The 16,432-nt window shown below is 59.5% G+C and overlaps 1 protein-coding gene across 2 annotated transcripts in view; it reads left to right on the forward strand.

Moving 5' to 3' along the window:
* Positions 1-16,432, forward strand: part of TSNARE1 (t-SNARE domain containing 1) — a 115,919-nt gene that overhangs the window by 46,639 nt on the left and 52,848 nt on the right. For both annotated transcript variants that reach the window (XM_069465939.1, XM_069465938.1), the window contains exon 9: positions 5,905-6,063. In XM_069465939.1, coding sequence (XP_069322040.1) covers positions 5,905-6,063 — 159 coding nt within the window. The remainder of the gene's footprint in view (positions 1-5,904; positions 6,064-16,432) is intronic.

Here is a 16,432-nt window from a genome sequence, read left to right on the forward strand (position 1 = left end):
TTCTGTATCTGTGGATTCAACCAACCACAGAATGAAAATATTAGGAAAAAAATTATGGCTGTACTGACCACGTACAGACTTTTGGGGTCATCATCCCCTGAGCAATGCAGTATATCAGCTGTTCACTACACAGCATTTGGGCTGTGTTGGGTGTAACAAGTCATCCATAGATGAATTAAAGTGCATCAGAGGATGTGCGTAGGGTATATGCAAATACTATGCCAGTTTACATCAGGGACTTGGGTATCTGCAGATTTTGGTGCCTGTAGGGGTCCTGGAACTAACCCCCCATGGATACTGTGGGACAACTGTATACAGTCACCAAAAGTCCATGTGAGAATGCTCATAGCAACACTACATGCAGTAGCAGAAACCCGGGAAGAGAGCCAGTCTACAGTAGAATGGAGAGAGAATTTGTGCTGAATCCCGAGTCTCTACAACAGGAGACTCTGCAGCAGTGCAAAGAATCGTGGCTACCAAGGTCCACCAGTGACAACTCAGTCACAATGTCGAGTGAGTCACAACCACAGAGGACTTACCATATGATTCTGTTTCTGTAGAGTTCAAAACCAGATCAGACTGCTTTCTGGGCAGGTTAGAAGCCAGAACTGGGTTTTCCCTTGTTGAGGGCAGGGATCGAGGGAGGCTTCTGGGGTCCCAGCTGTCCTGTATCTCTGCCGGTAGTTCCTTTGTAAGGATTCACAGAGCTGTGCGCGTCTCATCTGGGCATTGGCCCGTAGGTGTGTTATCTTTCATAGAATTTTCTTTTAAAAGGGAGGGGAATGGTCCACAGTGCTTCTGAGAAATTGGAAAGGTTAGATTATCTCCAGGAATTTTGCAAACTATAAATGATGAGATAACATACAACCCTGTTCAACAAGGACTCTTGCCAAGGACACGGGGGCTGTATTTGCAGGCTAAGTGGTCCTGGGAGAAGCGAGGGGCACCTGCTACCCCTTGTCTTCCTGGGCTGGGCGTGGGTGTAAGCTGCGCAGTCTCTCTGGAGCTAGTGATCTTGGCCGTGGTCCACTGTAGCCTCCAGCTGGGACTAGGGTCATTGTGAGTAGCACCTGGGTGCCTTTGGGCTGGCCCTGTCCCTGATAGACCTGTGACCATTCAGCTGCAGGGGAACAGCCCACAGTGGCAGGTCATGCTCTGTCTTTGTGCCAACATTGGTGGACTCAGCATAGATCTCAGCAGAACTTCGTGTGTCCTCAGGCCACAGAATTAAAAGTGTGTTTCACTTTCACAGGCTGGTGGGAAATTCCCTGGTCCTGCTTCTCTGTCCAGGGCGTAGGGCAGAGAGTCGCCCTTGTCCCTCGAACCCAGCCCTTTTATTTAACGTGGGGGCAGCACTGCCGCAGGCGTGCAGCTCTGGCATTCCGGCTTTGCCGAGAACCAGCCCCGTCAGCTACAGCACAGTCACGTGCTATCTGGAGAAACCAGTGGCCTGCCCTGGGGCTGCTAAAAAGAAACTGCCCTTCCCGAAGTGTCCGAGTGTCTCTTGCCCTGACCCCCACCCTCCCACCAGGGCCAAGTGCATGAGAAAGCGATTGTTTCCCAGGGTTACTGAGTGCCTGGGGACACCGGCTGTGGTCTGTACTGCCACCCCGCTCCTGGCCCGCCCGGGGTGGAAGGCAGCCTCTCTCAACGCCCCTCATCTCTTCTCACGGGAAACGTGTGCGGCTCCTTCTCCAGCGGTCACTCTGGGGCCTGTGTTTCTTCCCTACGTGTCAAAATGAGGACGCAAGCCCTGGGCCTTGGAGGAGGAGAAAGCCTCCTTTGTCTGGCTGCCTCCTGCGCTGGAAAACCATCACAGGGCTGTCCCCTCCGCGCCGGCCCCAGCACCTTGCCAGCAAATCCCTAATCCCGGCTTCCGCGCTAAAGACCCAAATTGAGCCTTTGTGAGGAGAATAAAGGAGCACTTTGTGAGCCTTTCAGGAGGAGGGCTGCAGGGGGATTGGACGGCTAAGCCATTTCTTCCTTCCCTGTCTTTTGTCATGTGCTGCTGGGGAGGGTGGGCTCCCGGGTCCCTGCTCTTCCTGGCCTGGCCTGCAGAGGTGAGGGGGACAGGCCCCCGCAGGATCTCCTCGGGCCTGCACCAGCCCCACCGCCTCCCCTGGGCCTCAAGACCGACTGAGCCTGGGCTGGTGTCCCTGTGGCCTGTCCCGCCTCCCAAGCTTCTCCCTTCTTCACGTGCAGGAGGTGACAGCGAGCTGAAGGCACCAGATCCATGGCCGGTCTGTGTAGGGGGCCTGGCACCCTCCGCCCTCAGTTTGTGGGAGCTTCCACTGAACCCCAAATGCCAGGGAAAGTCTCCATAGAACATCTCGTGACACTTTTCTTCCCCAGCGTATCTGACTTGCTCGTGTTTACTGGCCCATAGCGTGTCGTCATAGGAGCGGACCGATTTCCTCCCGCTCCCTCTCCTGTTGGCAGGGATTTGCTGTCATGATACGGCTGAGTGAGATCTCCTGCACCTCTGACCTCGGGTGCACTGGGAGGCTGCTCTGGGCAGCCCTTGTTTGTCTTGTTTACCTGGGGCCTTTAGAAGCCCCAGCCCAGGCAGGCCCCAGGCCCCCGGGATGCGAGTGGGACGGGGACCTACGTCAGCTGGGCTCAGTCTCAGGGCACATCACCGTTGGGAGGTGGAGCCTGTGCTCGGTCCCCTGCTGTTCTCCAGAGGCTCATACCAGGTCCCATGGGAGGAGCATCCCTGTGCTCCTGCCTCACAGCCCTTGGGAAGCACAGGGCCGCCTCCTTTCCTTGGAGGCTTTGAAGTGGCACCTCGTTGTCAAGCGTGTTTCCCTGTGGCTTCCCTGTGCTCAGGGTCCTCACTCACCTCGTTCTCTCCTGGAGATGACCCAAGGATGTGAGTGGTGTCAGCTCCATTTCTCAGAAGTGAAGACTGAGGCTCAGAGAAGTTGAGGGACCTGCCCAGGATCACACAGGAGCGAGGGAGCGGAGCTTGTCCCCTGGCCCTCACCACCTCTGGAGAGCCCAGGTTCTCAGGTGTGTTCCACCTGGCGGGAGTGAGGCGTGTGCTCCTGCAGTGCCCTGCATTCAGGATGGGCCAGACGCGCAGCAGTGTGTACCGAGCATAGAGTGTGGGGCCGTGGGCGGCGGCGTTCCCATTCTACAGATGAGGACGCTGAGGCCCAGAGAATGCACCTACTTTGCCTGGGTCTCACAACTGGCGCCAATGCCGGGGCCGGGGCCGGGGCCAAGGTTCCTTCCGAGAGTGCCCTGGAAGCTCAGGAGGGGGGAGCCACAGAAGGGAGCCGGCGGGGGTTGTGGGCCTGGCGTGGGGCCAGTGCCTCCCTCCCGCTGCCACCCCCAGCGCTGCTCACTTCCTCCCGCCCACGCCGGGAAGGGGAGGTGATAATTACTGCCTTGGACGAGTAGCGCTTGTCAACAGATTTTTTAGATCTTTTATTTTATATTCATCTATCCACGTATTTATTTATTTAGAGTCCTCTGCTGACTCCCCTCCCACCCCCGTGTTCGCGTGGTGTGTCGGAAGAGTATGGGCTTGGGAGGGAGAACTGGGTCAGCGCAGCGTCACCATCCCACCTGTGGGACCCGACAAGCTGTCCCTTTTAAATGAGGAGGCCATGTCCACCTCACAGGGTCCTGAGGAAAACTGGGGACAAGATGTGGCACCTACCTCCTGCCTGGTCCCTCTGAAGGCTCGTGGTGGCTGCTGTTGTTATTGTTGGTCCCGCCATCACCAGCGAGCGGTCTCAGGCAGAACTGTGGGGGCAGGGGGAGCCCTTGTCACCCCGCCCTGTCCCTGGATGCAGTCACACAATTACACAGCTTTCATAGCTTCCCGCACCCGCCTGGGGTGACTTCTGCCAGAAACATACTGAAGCTCTTATTTGCAGGATCCGCTGGTTCTGTGCCCAGCGGGGTCTGTCTGTGCTCACTCGGGGTTCTCACCCATCCACCCACTCTCGCCCCAGGACCTGGCACAGGGTGGGCACCATGGGCCCCACAAAGCATGCCAGGAAAAGACTGTCTTTTGGATTGTGTTCTGGAGTCTTCCTTCCTGCTACCAAGGGGCAGTCCTGTCCCCCGCACCTCCCCGCCACCTGCCAGCAGAGTGTCCTCGGGCCTGAGGAGGCAGTGACATCTCACAGCCTCTGGAGACAGCGTGGCCTGGGTGGGCTGCCGTTGGGAGGCAGTGTCTGCAGGAGGCCAGGCAGGTTTAGTGACCATCTCAGAGGGGCAGTGGCTCCCAGTGGCCTCCCTGGAGTCCCATGGCACTTCTGCTGACATGGGCTCAGCCAGAACAATGCACGTGACCACCTGAGCTGCATGGGGTGGTGAGGCAGCCTTTATCTCGGGCAAGTGTCAGGATCGTGTAATGAAGGAGTGGAAAGCGAGCAGGCTGCGGCCTCTGCAGCCTCCTTGCAGGGCCGAGGTAAAGGCTCCTGGGGCCTTTCGGGAGCTCCGGGACCAGCAGAGGCCGGTCTGTGAGCAAATCCCAGTGCTGCCTCACAGCCTCCGTCCCTAGCTGCGCCCACACACGGGAGGGCACCACAGGAGTTTTGGACTCCAGTTAGATGAGTTGGGGGTGGCAGCCATGCCCTACTCTCTCTGTGTGCCCAGCGCTGACATCTGGAGTGGCCCGCTGAGACCCTGCCTCTTGGCCTGTGTGGACGGCTGCCCTTGGCAGGACAGCGCTGTCTCTGGGCTGAGCAGAGGTCAGCGGGGTCTGGTGGGAAGGGAAGGGGCAGAGAGGCTGCCTGCCGCACCCGGGCCCAGCCCAGGTGCCCGCTCCCAGTCAGTTCCATGCCGTCCACACCGCAGACCCCCCAGGACAATGCACAGCAGGCAGGGCCCACACCTCAGAGGCTGGAAGCAGGCGAAGCTGGCCGCACTGCCCTGAGGGCCCTGCTGCGAAGGCAGACATAACCAGGCTGTCCAGGCCCTCATGCTTTGAAGGAGGGCATGTCACAGAATTGGAGAGAAGACCTTGATCATGCCTTCCACAGAGGGCTGGGGAGACTGAGTCCAGGCTCCGTGGGGACGGGCAGGGGTTGGGGGGGGGTTGTCGTTGAGTCCCAGGCTCTGGCGTTTGAGCTGGAAATACCTGCCAACCCTGGGAATCCTTTCCCGGTGTGGCCAGTGCCCCAGGGTCTCAGGTGGAGGTCCGGCAACCCCAGATTATCCTGTCAGAGAGCAAATGGGGATAATTGAAGGGAAAAGCACTATCTTATTGAATTTCACAATTTGGTGAATTAGAGAAATCAGTATGGAATGAAGACAAATTGAAGAAAATCTCTCAGGCTCCTCCCTGCCCATGGTCCAGTCCCAGCGGGTTCCCTCGGGTGGTGCTTGTGCCCTGCCTGCAGCCCCTTCCTCTCCGAGCCTTTATTTCCACAGCCCACAAAATGAGAAAGTAGAATTTGTGGTTACATGCATAGGGGCGTTTTTCTGTGGGTTCACAGAGGGGCTTGTGATCCCCTAAGCTGGGGACATGGAGTGGGCTTTGCATTTCCTGGGGTCAGGGCCATGTCTTGCTCATCCACGTGTCCTCCCAGCTCTGTGTCTGGACCCAGGACATGGCGGCCCAGGCTTGGACTGAGGGCTGTAGGGCGGGGAGCCTGCCAAGTGCTCCGCAGCCAAGACTGGGATGGCTGGAGGGGGGACATGTGCTGAATGGTGGGGGCGGCCAGTGTCCGCCTATCCTGGATTTCTGCCTGCCGTTCACAGCAGCCCCAGGCTTCAGCCCCCACAGGTACAGGTGTGGGCCCCCACAGGTACAGGTGTGGGCCAAGGGCGTGGGGCAGCCCTGACTCCCAGAGGCTCTGGAGCCCCCTCTCGTCTTGAGATCTGCAGGAAAAAGACTGTGGCCTGGGGCTTGGTGGTCACAGGGTCTACCTCTGTTGTCTGCAGAGTCCCCAGGTCCCTTTTGCGGAGCTGGCCAATGATGAGAAGATCTTTAATGGGGGCGATGGCATTTGGCAGAGCCAGGAGCAGGCGCTGCTTCCAGATATCACGGAGGAGGACCTGGAGGCCATCCGGCTGCGTGAAGAGGCCATCCTGCAGATGGAGGTGAGGACCGTCGGGGGGTGGGCTGCGTGAGGAGGCCATCCTGCAGATGGAGGTGAGGGCTGTCGGGGGGTGGGCTGTGTGAGGAGGCCGTCCTGCAGATGGAGGTGAGGGCTGGGCGGGATGGGTGCGGGCATGCACGCTCAGCCCTCTGCGCAGAGCTGGGCCGGGGACTGAGGGAGCCCTGCTGTGGCATTGCTCACCCTCTGGCCAGCACCCCGAGGCTACCCCTTGCCTGAAGGGGCTGGAGCTGGGCCCCCTGTGACCTTGCCTGTGCTGACTGCCCTTCCATGGGCATCTGGTCCTCTTGGTGGAGGGACTGGCGTCCAGGGAGCCCTGTCTCCATCCCCTCCTTCCTGGGTTTTCCTAATAGGGCAACTCAGGAGTGCTCTAGCCAGGATCCCAGTGCCTGCACTCACGGTCCCAGCTCGGTCACTGTGGCCATTTTATTTGCTGGACGTTTAGATTTCTGGAAGGCTGTTTAGCTCTAACAGAGGTGATGAGCATGAATGGTTGAGTAGCTGAGAACCAAACCTGCAATTCAGTGGTGTTGCCAGCAGGTGGTGGGGGTGAGTTGTTGGGCTCCAGCTGTAGGGCACGGGGACTGGATGCTGCTTGGTCCTTGTCTTTTTGAAGTTTGCACATCTGTGGTGCCTCCTGCCCACTGCATCTCTGGCCCACAGGAAATCTCATGGCAGCTGCTAAACACATGTGATATCTTGAAAGGCACACATGTCGGGGATGTGTGAGTGTGAGTATACGTGAGTGTGTGTGAGACTGTGTGCATGTGTGACAGTGTGTATGAATGTGAGTGTGTGAGGCTGTATGAGAGTGTATGTAAATGTGCATGAGTGTGTAAGTGAGAGTATATGTGTGTGATTGTAGAGTGAGTATATGTGAATGTGAGAGCGTGTTTGAGTGTGTGTGTGAGTGTATGAATATGAAAGTGTGTGTGAGTGTGTGTGAGTGCACGTGGAGTGAGCCTCCTCTTTTTCATGCTGAGGCGCAGGTAGGAGAAAGCAGTCGGGCAGCTTGGTGGGGACACAGGGGCCCTGTTGGCGCTGGGAGCCAAGCCCCCACGTTTGACCATGGGCATGTTCTCTGTCCCTCTGGGCTTCCTCACCAGCCTGCTCTGAAGCTCCTAGGGGCTGGGTTTCTGGAACAAATGTCCCCTAAGAGCAGATTCTTCTCGAAAAATGGGAACCTGGGAAAATCAGTAAACCAAGTCACTGGCTTAGGACTTGTGGCCGACTCTGCTCTCCCAAGGAGCAGGCCTTCCACCCTGGAAGGTGGTGGACGCCCCACAGGGAGCCCCCCTCTCTCACGCCCATACTTCTGGGGCTGCCCACCTCCCTGCCTCTGCCGCAGGCCCCTCCCCACTTCGCCTGGCAGAGGAGTGCTCGTGTCTCGAGACATCCGTCCTGTGCCCTGCTGCCCTCGTGAGCCATTGTCCCCTCCTCACCCCGTCTTTGCTCTCCCTAGAGAGAAGGAACTCTGGTCCCATCTTTGCCCTGGCAGGGGGCCGCTGCTGGGGCCCATGTCTTTGGAAGACGAGCCTGTTGCTGTTGCAGAGACGGTCCACTGAATGACCAACACACAGAGATGTTTATCCCTCTCTGCTGGCACAGCGAGGCCCACTTTTCCGAGAGAAGCAGAGGAACAGATCCAGGAGTGTGATTCCTGATGAATCCAGATCCTGGGAGGCCTGGGAGAGGCAGAGGGACCTGCTCCCTTTAGCTCGAGAGGCTGCCGGCCTCTCCGGGAGCACAGGCTTAGCGGGAGTGAGGGGACACTGCTTCAGGGGTGAGTCCAGGGAGTGGAAGCCACTAACAGAAGCTCCTACTACCAAAGGGATCAGACTCCCAGATGAGGAGGGCAGGGCCAGGGCATGGGCAGGCGGGGCTGAGGGCTGCACCCCTGAACAGTGGGGCTGGCTCACCTCTGAGCTTCCTGGCAGCCAACCCAGGAGAAGCAGCAGGGTGTGTCCCAGGATTCTGGCATCGCATCTTTACTTGGGAGCTGGCTTCTCCCTGTCCTGAGCCTGCAAGCCCTGCTTCTGGGGCCTCACGAGGCCTGAGGGCTGCCCGTGCCTTGGACAGCCTCCTGGTGGCTGTCTTGGTGCCAGATGTGGAGCTTGTGCTGTGTGGTAGCGCCTGGGATGGGGTTTGGAGGCTGGAGGCTTGGGCAGACCAGGCTCCAGGGCGCTGCTCTCTGGTTCTCGTGTGGTGAATATGGGCAGAGCAGTGGCCTTTACCGGGAGGGAGGGACCCCACGTGGAGGCTGCTACCATTGTCCAGCCTGGATCAGGGCAGGGGGAGGAGCTGGGTTCATGCAGGGCTGGACTGGATCCAGTCAAGGGGCTGGGCCTACGCCCAGATCAGAGACCCAGGCGGGTGGGATCGAGGCTTTGTCTCTGGCCCTCAGGGCTTCTCACAGCTCAGCGCTCTGCTGAGGTTTGCAGAGGGGCCGAGTGAGCAGGACCCATGGCCATCCTGGCCTGCCCAGCCTCAGTTTCCTCATCTGCAGCGTGGGGGCAGTACAGAAGACGTAGAGTCTCGTGCCAGCAGACGGCAGGTGTCGGACAGGGGTTGATGGGGTGGGGTCGGCCTTCTTGGAGGCGTCTGCAGCGAGCACCTCCTCTCCCTGCGCCACTCACCCCCTTTGGTCTTTGAAAACCACAAAATCACCATTGGCCTTTAAAAAGCCTCCCCCCAGGCTCAAAGCAGGTCCTAGTGGCAGCAGTCAGACTCAATCAGCGGGAGGGAGCCACGAGACTGGGCGGCAGCAGCAGAGGCTCAGGTGTCCCCAGGCTCCATGGCTGGGTCACTCTGGGGGTGTCTGCCCAGCACCACAAAGGCCTGTGGGGGGGCGGTGATGATGTTTTGGTGGGGGACTGGGGAAGCAGCCTCAGGAGGACTGCGTGGGGCTTCACACCTGGCCGGCCACAGCCTCTCCCGCAGACTCCAGCGGCTCTTCCTCCCACCCCCACCGTCCCCCCAACCCCCTGGGGCTTGGGAGTGTGCGTGATTTTACATGTTCAGAAGTCACCGAGGTGAGACTGGGTCCAAGTGAGCCCACATTGTGGTTTGCTTTTTAGGACTAACCTTATTTGGTAGGTGCTAGAGTGTGGACAGATGGGGAAACTGAGGCCCAGGGAGGGGAATTGCTGTCACAACAGCAGGTTGGTGCCGCATCGGATTCCTGCATGCCTGTCTTTCCTTCTCGCTTTTTGGCCTCCATGTGTGCTCGTGGGTAGATGCCACGTTGAGAGGTGGAGGTGAGTTAGTGGGTTCTGTCCTGGGGTTGGTGGCCCCACTGAGTGTCCCTTTCCTTCTTCCTCCTCCTCCCCAGAATCATCCAATGTATGAAACAAAGGGCAGACTTGGGATGCAGAGTCCCAGCTTTAGGCCCGAGTCTCCGCTGACCAGCTGGGGGACCTTGAGCCTGCTGCTTGCCTCGGTAGTTTCATCTGTGAAATTGGCAGGTCGAGGGAGGCTCAGACAGCCTGTGTGGCAGTAAGCAGAGTCCCCAGGCCCAAGGGAGGTGATAGCCTGTCAGGAAACCTGAGAGGGCCCCATGGCTTACTCCAGAGGCGCCAGGGAGTGGATGGGCAGGGGACAGTGGAGGTCACGGGGGCTAAGGCCTCCCCAGTGATACTGGGCACTGGTGTCAGCTCTGTGGGCCACCTGGACCTGGTCCAGTTAGATTCTGAGTGAGGGTGTACTGCCCCTGGGGGCTCTGCGATGACTGTGTCCAACCCCAGACCCAGCCCCTGATCTCCCCTCTGCTGGCTTGTGTGACCCCTGAGAACATCCCAGATTTTGGCACTGCAGTTTCTACCGGCCTTCAGATGTGGGCTCAGGTGTGCCCTCCTGGGGAGGCCCTCCCCCTCACACCCTGGAGTCTCTGCTCAGCCTGCTTGCTTGCCATGCTATTGTCACCTGTCAGTCCCATGAGAATACAGCTTTCTGTGAGCAGGGACCCCCCTGCCCAGCGTCAGGCTGCTCCCCAGGGCCCGTGGTAGTCTGCTCGGCAGATACCTGTTGAGTGAATGCGTGAAGCTGGCTGACTGCCCCCTCCACAGGATGCAGAACCCCATGATAGTGGCCCATCCTGCCCTCTGGCTGCGCCTCCAGGATTGACTTGGCCCCCACGGGCAAGGGGCTCTGAACTCTGCACCTGTCCCCCACGGTCCTCTGTTGACCCTCAGCCCACAGTATAGGAGGGTCTTTGCCTGCTTGCCCAGTCTCTGGCCCACTTTTCAGTTATGTCACTGTCCGTGGTAGTGACGCCCCTGGAGCCCCCCGCCCCTGCGGGCCAGACTTTAGCTGTGCCTGGTGTGGTGCTGGCCATAGGAGGCCTTTGCAGTGTGTCCCTGCCTAACCCCCATGCCAGGCCCTTGTGCCTATGGCCTGAGCCCTGGCCTGGAAGGCTCCACAGACAGTGTCTCTCCAACCCTGCTGGTTCCGTCCCCTTGTTGCGCTGTTTGGCCCTGAGGGAGGGAAGAGGGTGACCCAGCCCAGCTCAGCCCCACAGGCCTGGGCTGATCACGAGGCAGCTGCCCCAGGTCCTGGTCTCTCTGTCCCCTGTCCTGAGCCTGGCCAGTCCCAGCCTTCCCTGGGCCTTGGTTTCCTCTCCTGTGAAAGGGAGAGTGTGGGGACTTCTCCCATGGGGCTGTGTAAGGACTTGGTGAGCCAAAGTGTGCGGTGCCTCTAGAAGAAGCATCCCTCAGAGCTGCTGTGGGGTGTGTGGGGAGGGGCTGGGGAGGGCTGGAGGTTCAGGGAGGCTGGGCCAGCGCTGGACCGTCTCAGCCCCCGGTCTGGGCATGGACAGCCTAGCCGGAGTGCATGCGTTTCCCTGTACCATTAATAGCTTGCACTGGGCGTCTCCCTTTGTATTTCGTGTACAAGGATGGAGTTGAGCAAACGCTAGAAGTAACCCCAGGCCAAAAGCGAGGCTACCCCAGCGCAGGTGGAGCTTGAGAGCCGGCCAGCCGGCCCTGTCCATGGTGCTGGGACTCTGCCTGGACAGGCTCCTTCCAGCCAGCTAAGCAGGGGTAGGTTAGGGGCAGAGTGGCCACGCGAGCGTGAACGGGAATCGAGTGTTGCCCCAGTACAAGCTCCCTTCCAGGAGGATGTTGCCATCCACCTCCTGGTGAGGGATTCCATGTAGCTGGAACCCAGGCAGTCTGACCCCTGACCCGGTGCCATCCGGCTCTGGAGGGCACAGTGCCTGGCAGCCCTGGCATTTGAACCTAGGACTTGGGGCCATCTGCCATCTCCCAGGCAGGGTCTGTCAGGGGTCCATGCCAGGCACATGTGGGAACCAGATCTGCCGGTAGGTTCCTCAGAGGGGAGGTGGCTTGGGGGTCCTGGGGCACTGCCCACCTCTAGCTGTGTGCTTGTTCCCCTCTCTGGGGCTCCTTGTCCCTGCCCGTGAGCCGAGGTAGCCTGTCTGTGGCCTCTCAGCTTAGGGTTGCCTCCCTGGTGTGGTCCTAGGTAGAAGCCCCAAGCCTCCGAGGACTCTGGGTGTTGGGTGTCCAGGTGCCACTGAGGCAGGTGCTGGCCGCCAGCAGCCTACTGGCCAGTGGCTCTGTCTTCTCACAGCGCCAGAGCTGTTCCCACTGCACCACTGGGCACGTGAGCTTTAATTGTGTTTGAGCAGCAGCACGACACTGGGTGTGGGTGAGGAGGCGTCTGAGTGCTCAATTAGGTCAGGTCCAGGAGCCGCTGTCTGCCCCCATGGCGGGCAGCTCTGTCCCCAGGGCTGTCTGCTGCCCCTCAGCAGTCTGTCCATCCAGCCAAGCCCGTCAGAGTGTTCTGTGGCAGTGCAGACCCTGAATTCGCCAGGAGGGAGCTGGTGCTGGGCACGGCCGTCTCCACCCTCTAAAGCCGAGCCTATGGGACTCTGAGGGGAAGCAGAGGCCCTGCGGCCACACAGCAAGGCCACCAGCAGGCTGCAGTGATCCTGGGCCAGAGCCATGTCCCAGCTCCTGGCCAGCACCCTCTCACAGTTCCTCCCATGACCCTCTCTGGGCCCTGGGTTCCTAGTCACACGGATGGTCAGAAATGGAAAGACCACAAGACCGTGGGCGTGCGCATCGTGGTCTGCAAACTGGAAGTCCCGGTACCCCCTGTGGGTGCGGGCGCGACATGGGACTGCCCTCAGCATGGCATTTGGGTCCTCGCTTTCACCCCAGGTATTAATGGGGTGATCCTGGTTCATCCCTACAGGGGCTTGTGGCCCCCCTCTGCTTTGCTCCTCACCCGAGGTGCCCTTCGTCATCCCCGCTTCCCCTCTGGTCCCCCTGTGGGGCCCCAGCCCCCTCCAGCCCCTGGGGTGGTTCAGTCCTCCCTTCTGGCCCTGGGGTTAATTGCTCCCTGTCCTTGTTGCCCCCACATGGGCTTCCCCTGTCCCTGTCCCCCGAGGCGGGCCCTAGACCACCTTTGCTTACTTGGCTGAGAATAGGGGGGCCAAGGGGAAGCCCAGCACTGGGCCAGTGCGGCCCCTTCTCCCCTGTCCCCGGCTCCACTCCCTGCCTGCTGAGGGCCCCCCGTAGGACTGAAATGTGTTCTCCAGGTGTGTGGACAGACAGGCAGGCCAGAGCCAACAGGTGGCATCTGGATGCTGACAGGACCCAGTCACCAGGGGTTGACCCCTGATCTGCTACCACCAGAGCTGTCTGGGTGAGGTCTGCAGTCCTTGCTCTAGGCCCATGGGCTGGACCATGCCAGGGCCTGGGAGAGATGACAGCTGACTCTGTAGGAAGCTTCTTTGTCCCCTGGGGAGGGGACCTTTCAGGCCTCAGGCATCTCCTAGCCAAGGAGGGGAAGTAGGAGTCTGGTCCAGGGTCCCAGGTCCAGCCACACCAGTGCTGGGCCTTGTAACCCTGAGCAGGTCTCTTCTCCAAGCCTCAGTTTGTTTATCTGTAAAATGGGCACAGTGAGCACCAACCTCTTGAGCTGTTGAAAGGATTCCATGAGCGTGAAAGACATTTGTCAGCCAGAAGGGATGAAATGCTGCAGTGGAGTTTGACTGCTTGGCAAGAGCTCTTAGCTGAGAGGATCCCATGGGCATGGGGGGACCATGGCTATCCTTGAGTCCCACACCCACCTCCCACCCCACCGGGGAGTCTCCTGCCTCCACCCCCCGCCCCCAGACCCTGCCAGCCCCTCTTCCTCTGAAGCAGGTGAGCAGCCCGGGACTGGTGCATGCTGCTGACCAGGGTGCCAGCCCGCAGCTGCTGCCACCGAGGTCTTGGCGCTCGCTGAGCCCAAGCTGAGAGCAGGTGCGAGTGCTGCTAATGGCCTGAGGTGTGGTCTTCCAGGGAGGTGTTTGCGTTTGCTTGGGCGCTCCTGAGGAAGAAGAGCACTCCAGCCTAGGAGGTGCTAGGGGCCTCGGGGCTTCTTAACATGGGGCCCTGAGGCTTCTTGGGGAAATCGGGGAGTGCTGTGGTCTGGGCAGGGCTCCGCTTGTATCCCTGTGTGCGGAGCCTGGGGCCGGGTGGGCCCTTGCCACTCAGCGAAGACCCCCTGGGTGAGGGTTGTGCTGCCGTAGTGTCCAGGGCGGTGGGTCTGCACTCTGGCTGGGCGCCTGGTGAAAATGTATGTTCCACCCCAGTGGGTCTGGGCTGGGGGTGGGAAGCTGCTCTCCAGGACTCGGAAGGGCGCTTGGTGGGCCTGGTGCTGCCAGGACTGGGCATTGGTGCTCAGGGTGCTTTGGGGTCATGTGGGGTCCTGAGGCCCAGGCAGCCTTCCCGGTCTATGTCACGTCTGCTCTCCTCTTACCCCTGCTTGTCCCCGACTGGTGACCCAGACTGTGGCCCTGCTCCTTCCTCCGAGAAACAGAAGCCCTTAGAAGGGAGGGCCAGAGGCACCAGGGCCTGTGCCACCTTCTCCCCAGATGCTGTGGTGACTCACTCCCACCCACAGCCTGCCCTGGGCTCCCTGGCTCCCGGCCTTGCCCTGCCCCAGGATGGGCTCCGCAGCCTCCACACGCCCCTCTGCCCCCACCCCGCCTCTCCCTCTGTCCTGATTGTGCTTGTCAGCAAGCACAGTGCAGTCAACCCCGTGTTCACAAGGATGTCTCACTGGCCTCGGCCAGCTGGTTCTCAGGCTCCTCCTTGTCCTCTCGTCCTCCCCACGGATCCGTCCGCAGCCTCTGACAGAGCCAGCCAGCCCTCCTCCTCCAGGCGCAGGCTTTCCTCCGCCCTCCTCCCTGATGACACAGGCCCCCTCTCCTCTCACGCCCTGGTGGTCTCGGGTGGCCTCATGTCTTAAATCCTGCAGATACTTCCCAGGTGTCCACCTGCAGCCTGACCTCTCCTGGATGCCAAGCTTGGGTGTCCACCTGCCTGCTGGACACTGGGGCATGCCTGCCTGGAGGGTCAGAATGGAGCTCCCCACTCCCAAGCAGTTCTCATCACAGCTCCCTCTCTGGCTCGGGCCAAAACCCTCGAGTGCCCTTGACTTCCCTTGACTTCCCCTCTTCCTCACTCATACCCACGTCCCATCTGTCAGCAGATCCCGTTTGAGTTTCCAGAAGCGGACCACCCCCACCACCCCTCGTCACTTCTCACCTGGGTGTTGCGTCAGCCTCCTGGTTGATCTTCATGCTCCACCTCTTGCCTCCTCTTGGCACCATGTCCAGAGTGAGGCTGTGAGATGGGAGTCAGATCACGTCACGCTTCTGCTCAAAGCTTTGCTATAGCTCCCCCCGCAAGCCAACGAAAGCCAGAGCCCTTGCAGGGGCCCCAGGGCTGGTCAGGTTACCTCTTGCAGCGTAACAGATCACTTGTAAACTCAGTGGCATTCAACAGCCACCATGCTATAGTGCTCATTGATTTTCACACCAGGACTTTGGACAGGACTCAGTGGGGATGGCTCATCTCTGCTCCATGGTGTCAGCGGCCCCTGTTGGAAAGTCTGAGTGGCTGAGAGTGACTTGAATAGTTGGAGTCATCTGGAGAGGTACCTGGGCTGAGATGGCTCACAGTCTGGGCTCAGGTGGGGCTGTTGATTGGATTGTCTCCATGTGGACCCTTCTCATAGCTTGGGCTTCCTCCGAACATGGCCACCTTTGGGTGCTCAGGCTCCTGATACAGCTGCACAGTGCTCCAGGGGTAGCCAGCAAGGAGAGGCCACGTGGACTTCTGTGGTGCAGCCTCAGAGGGACACAATGTCACTTCCGTTGTACTTTGTTGGTTATAGCAGTCAAACCTGCCCAGGTGCAAGAGGGAGAGGACATACATCCCACCACCAATGGCAGGAGTGTCAAAGACTCCAAGGCCATGTTTTAAAACTACCATCAGGACCTTGTATAATCTGTTTCCCTGATTGCTGTGGTCACATAACAGTTTACCTTGAAATTTAGGGGTGCACACCAGGTCTTGCACTCATGGATTCTGTGGGTCAGAAATTCCAACAGGGCAAAGCCAAGATGGCTTCCTCTGCTCCATGAAGCCTGGAAAGCTGAGGGTGGAATCACAGGGAGGCTCGCTCACTCCTGCATCTCAGGTTAATGCTGACTGTTGGCTGACACCAGACCTGGGGCTCTTGGCCAGAGCTCCACACGTGGCCCCTCGCTGTGGCCTGGCTTCCTCACAATGTGGGGGCTGCGTCCCCGAGGCCAGGATCCTGACATTTTGTGGTTTAGCCTGGAGAATCGTGAAGTATCAATTCCACCACATTCTGTGGGTCCAGGCCAAAGAGGTGGGGACCAGCATCCCCACCTCCTGGGGGAGACATGTCAGTGTCACTTTGTAGGAAGAGCATGTGGGTTGAGGATGCGTTGGTGTAGCCGCCTTTGGGAGAGGCAGCCTGCCGCACTCCCAATGACCTTGGCATTGAGTGCCCTCTCTCTGCCCCTGCATGCTGCCCAGCGCACTCACAGCTCTCCCGGCAGGCCTCACACATGGCATGCCCCTGCTCCTTTGTACCTGTGGCCCCTCAGCCTGGAGCCATGCTCCCCAGACAGCCAAGCTGCTTGCTCCCTTTCCTGTGGGTTTGGATGCAAATGTTATCCATCAAACATTTTATCCCTCCTATGCTTTAACATCCTGTTTAACTATCTTGTTATTTATTGTTTATCTCCCTCCGCTAGAATGTAAGCCTCACGGAGGTGGGGATTTTGTCTGTTCTAGTCATTTCTGTCTTTCCAGCACCTCAAAAAATGCCTGACACTATGTGGGCTCCCAGTGAGTGCTTGTTGAATGAACAAATGGAGGCTGGAGGGATGGAGGAAAGGAGGAGTGGGTGGGTGGAGGGATGGGGGGATAGAGGGAGGGGGGATGGGTGAGTGGGTAGGTGAGTGGAAGGAATAGATGGATGGACGGGTGAGGGGACGGAGGGGTGGGGAGTGGGGGGGTGAGTGG

This window comes from Eulemur rufifrons, chromosome 3 (genome assembly GCF_041146395.1).
Source record: "Eulemur rufifrons isolate Redbay chromosome 3, OSU_ERuf_1, whole genome shotgun sequence".
NCBI classification, from domain to species: Eukaryota; Metazoa; Chordata; class Mammalia; order Primates; family Lemuridae; genus Eulemur; species Eulemur rufifrons.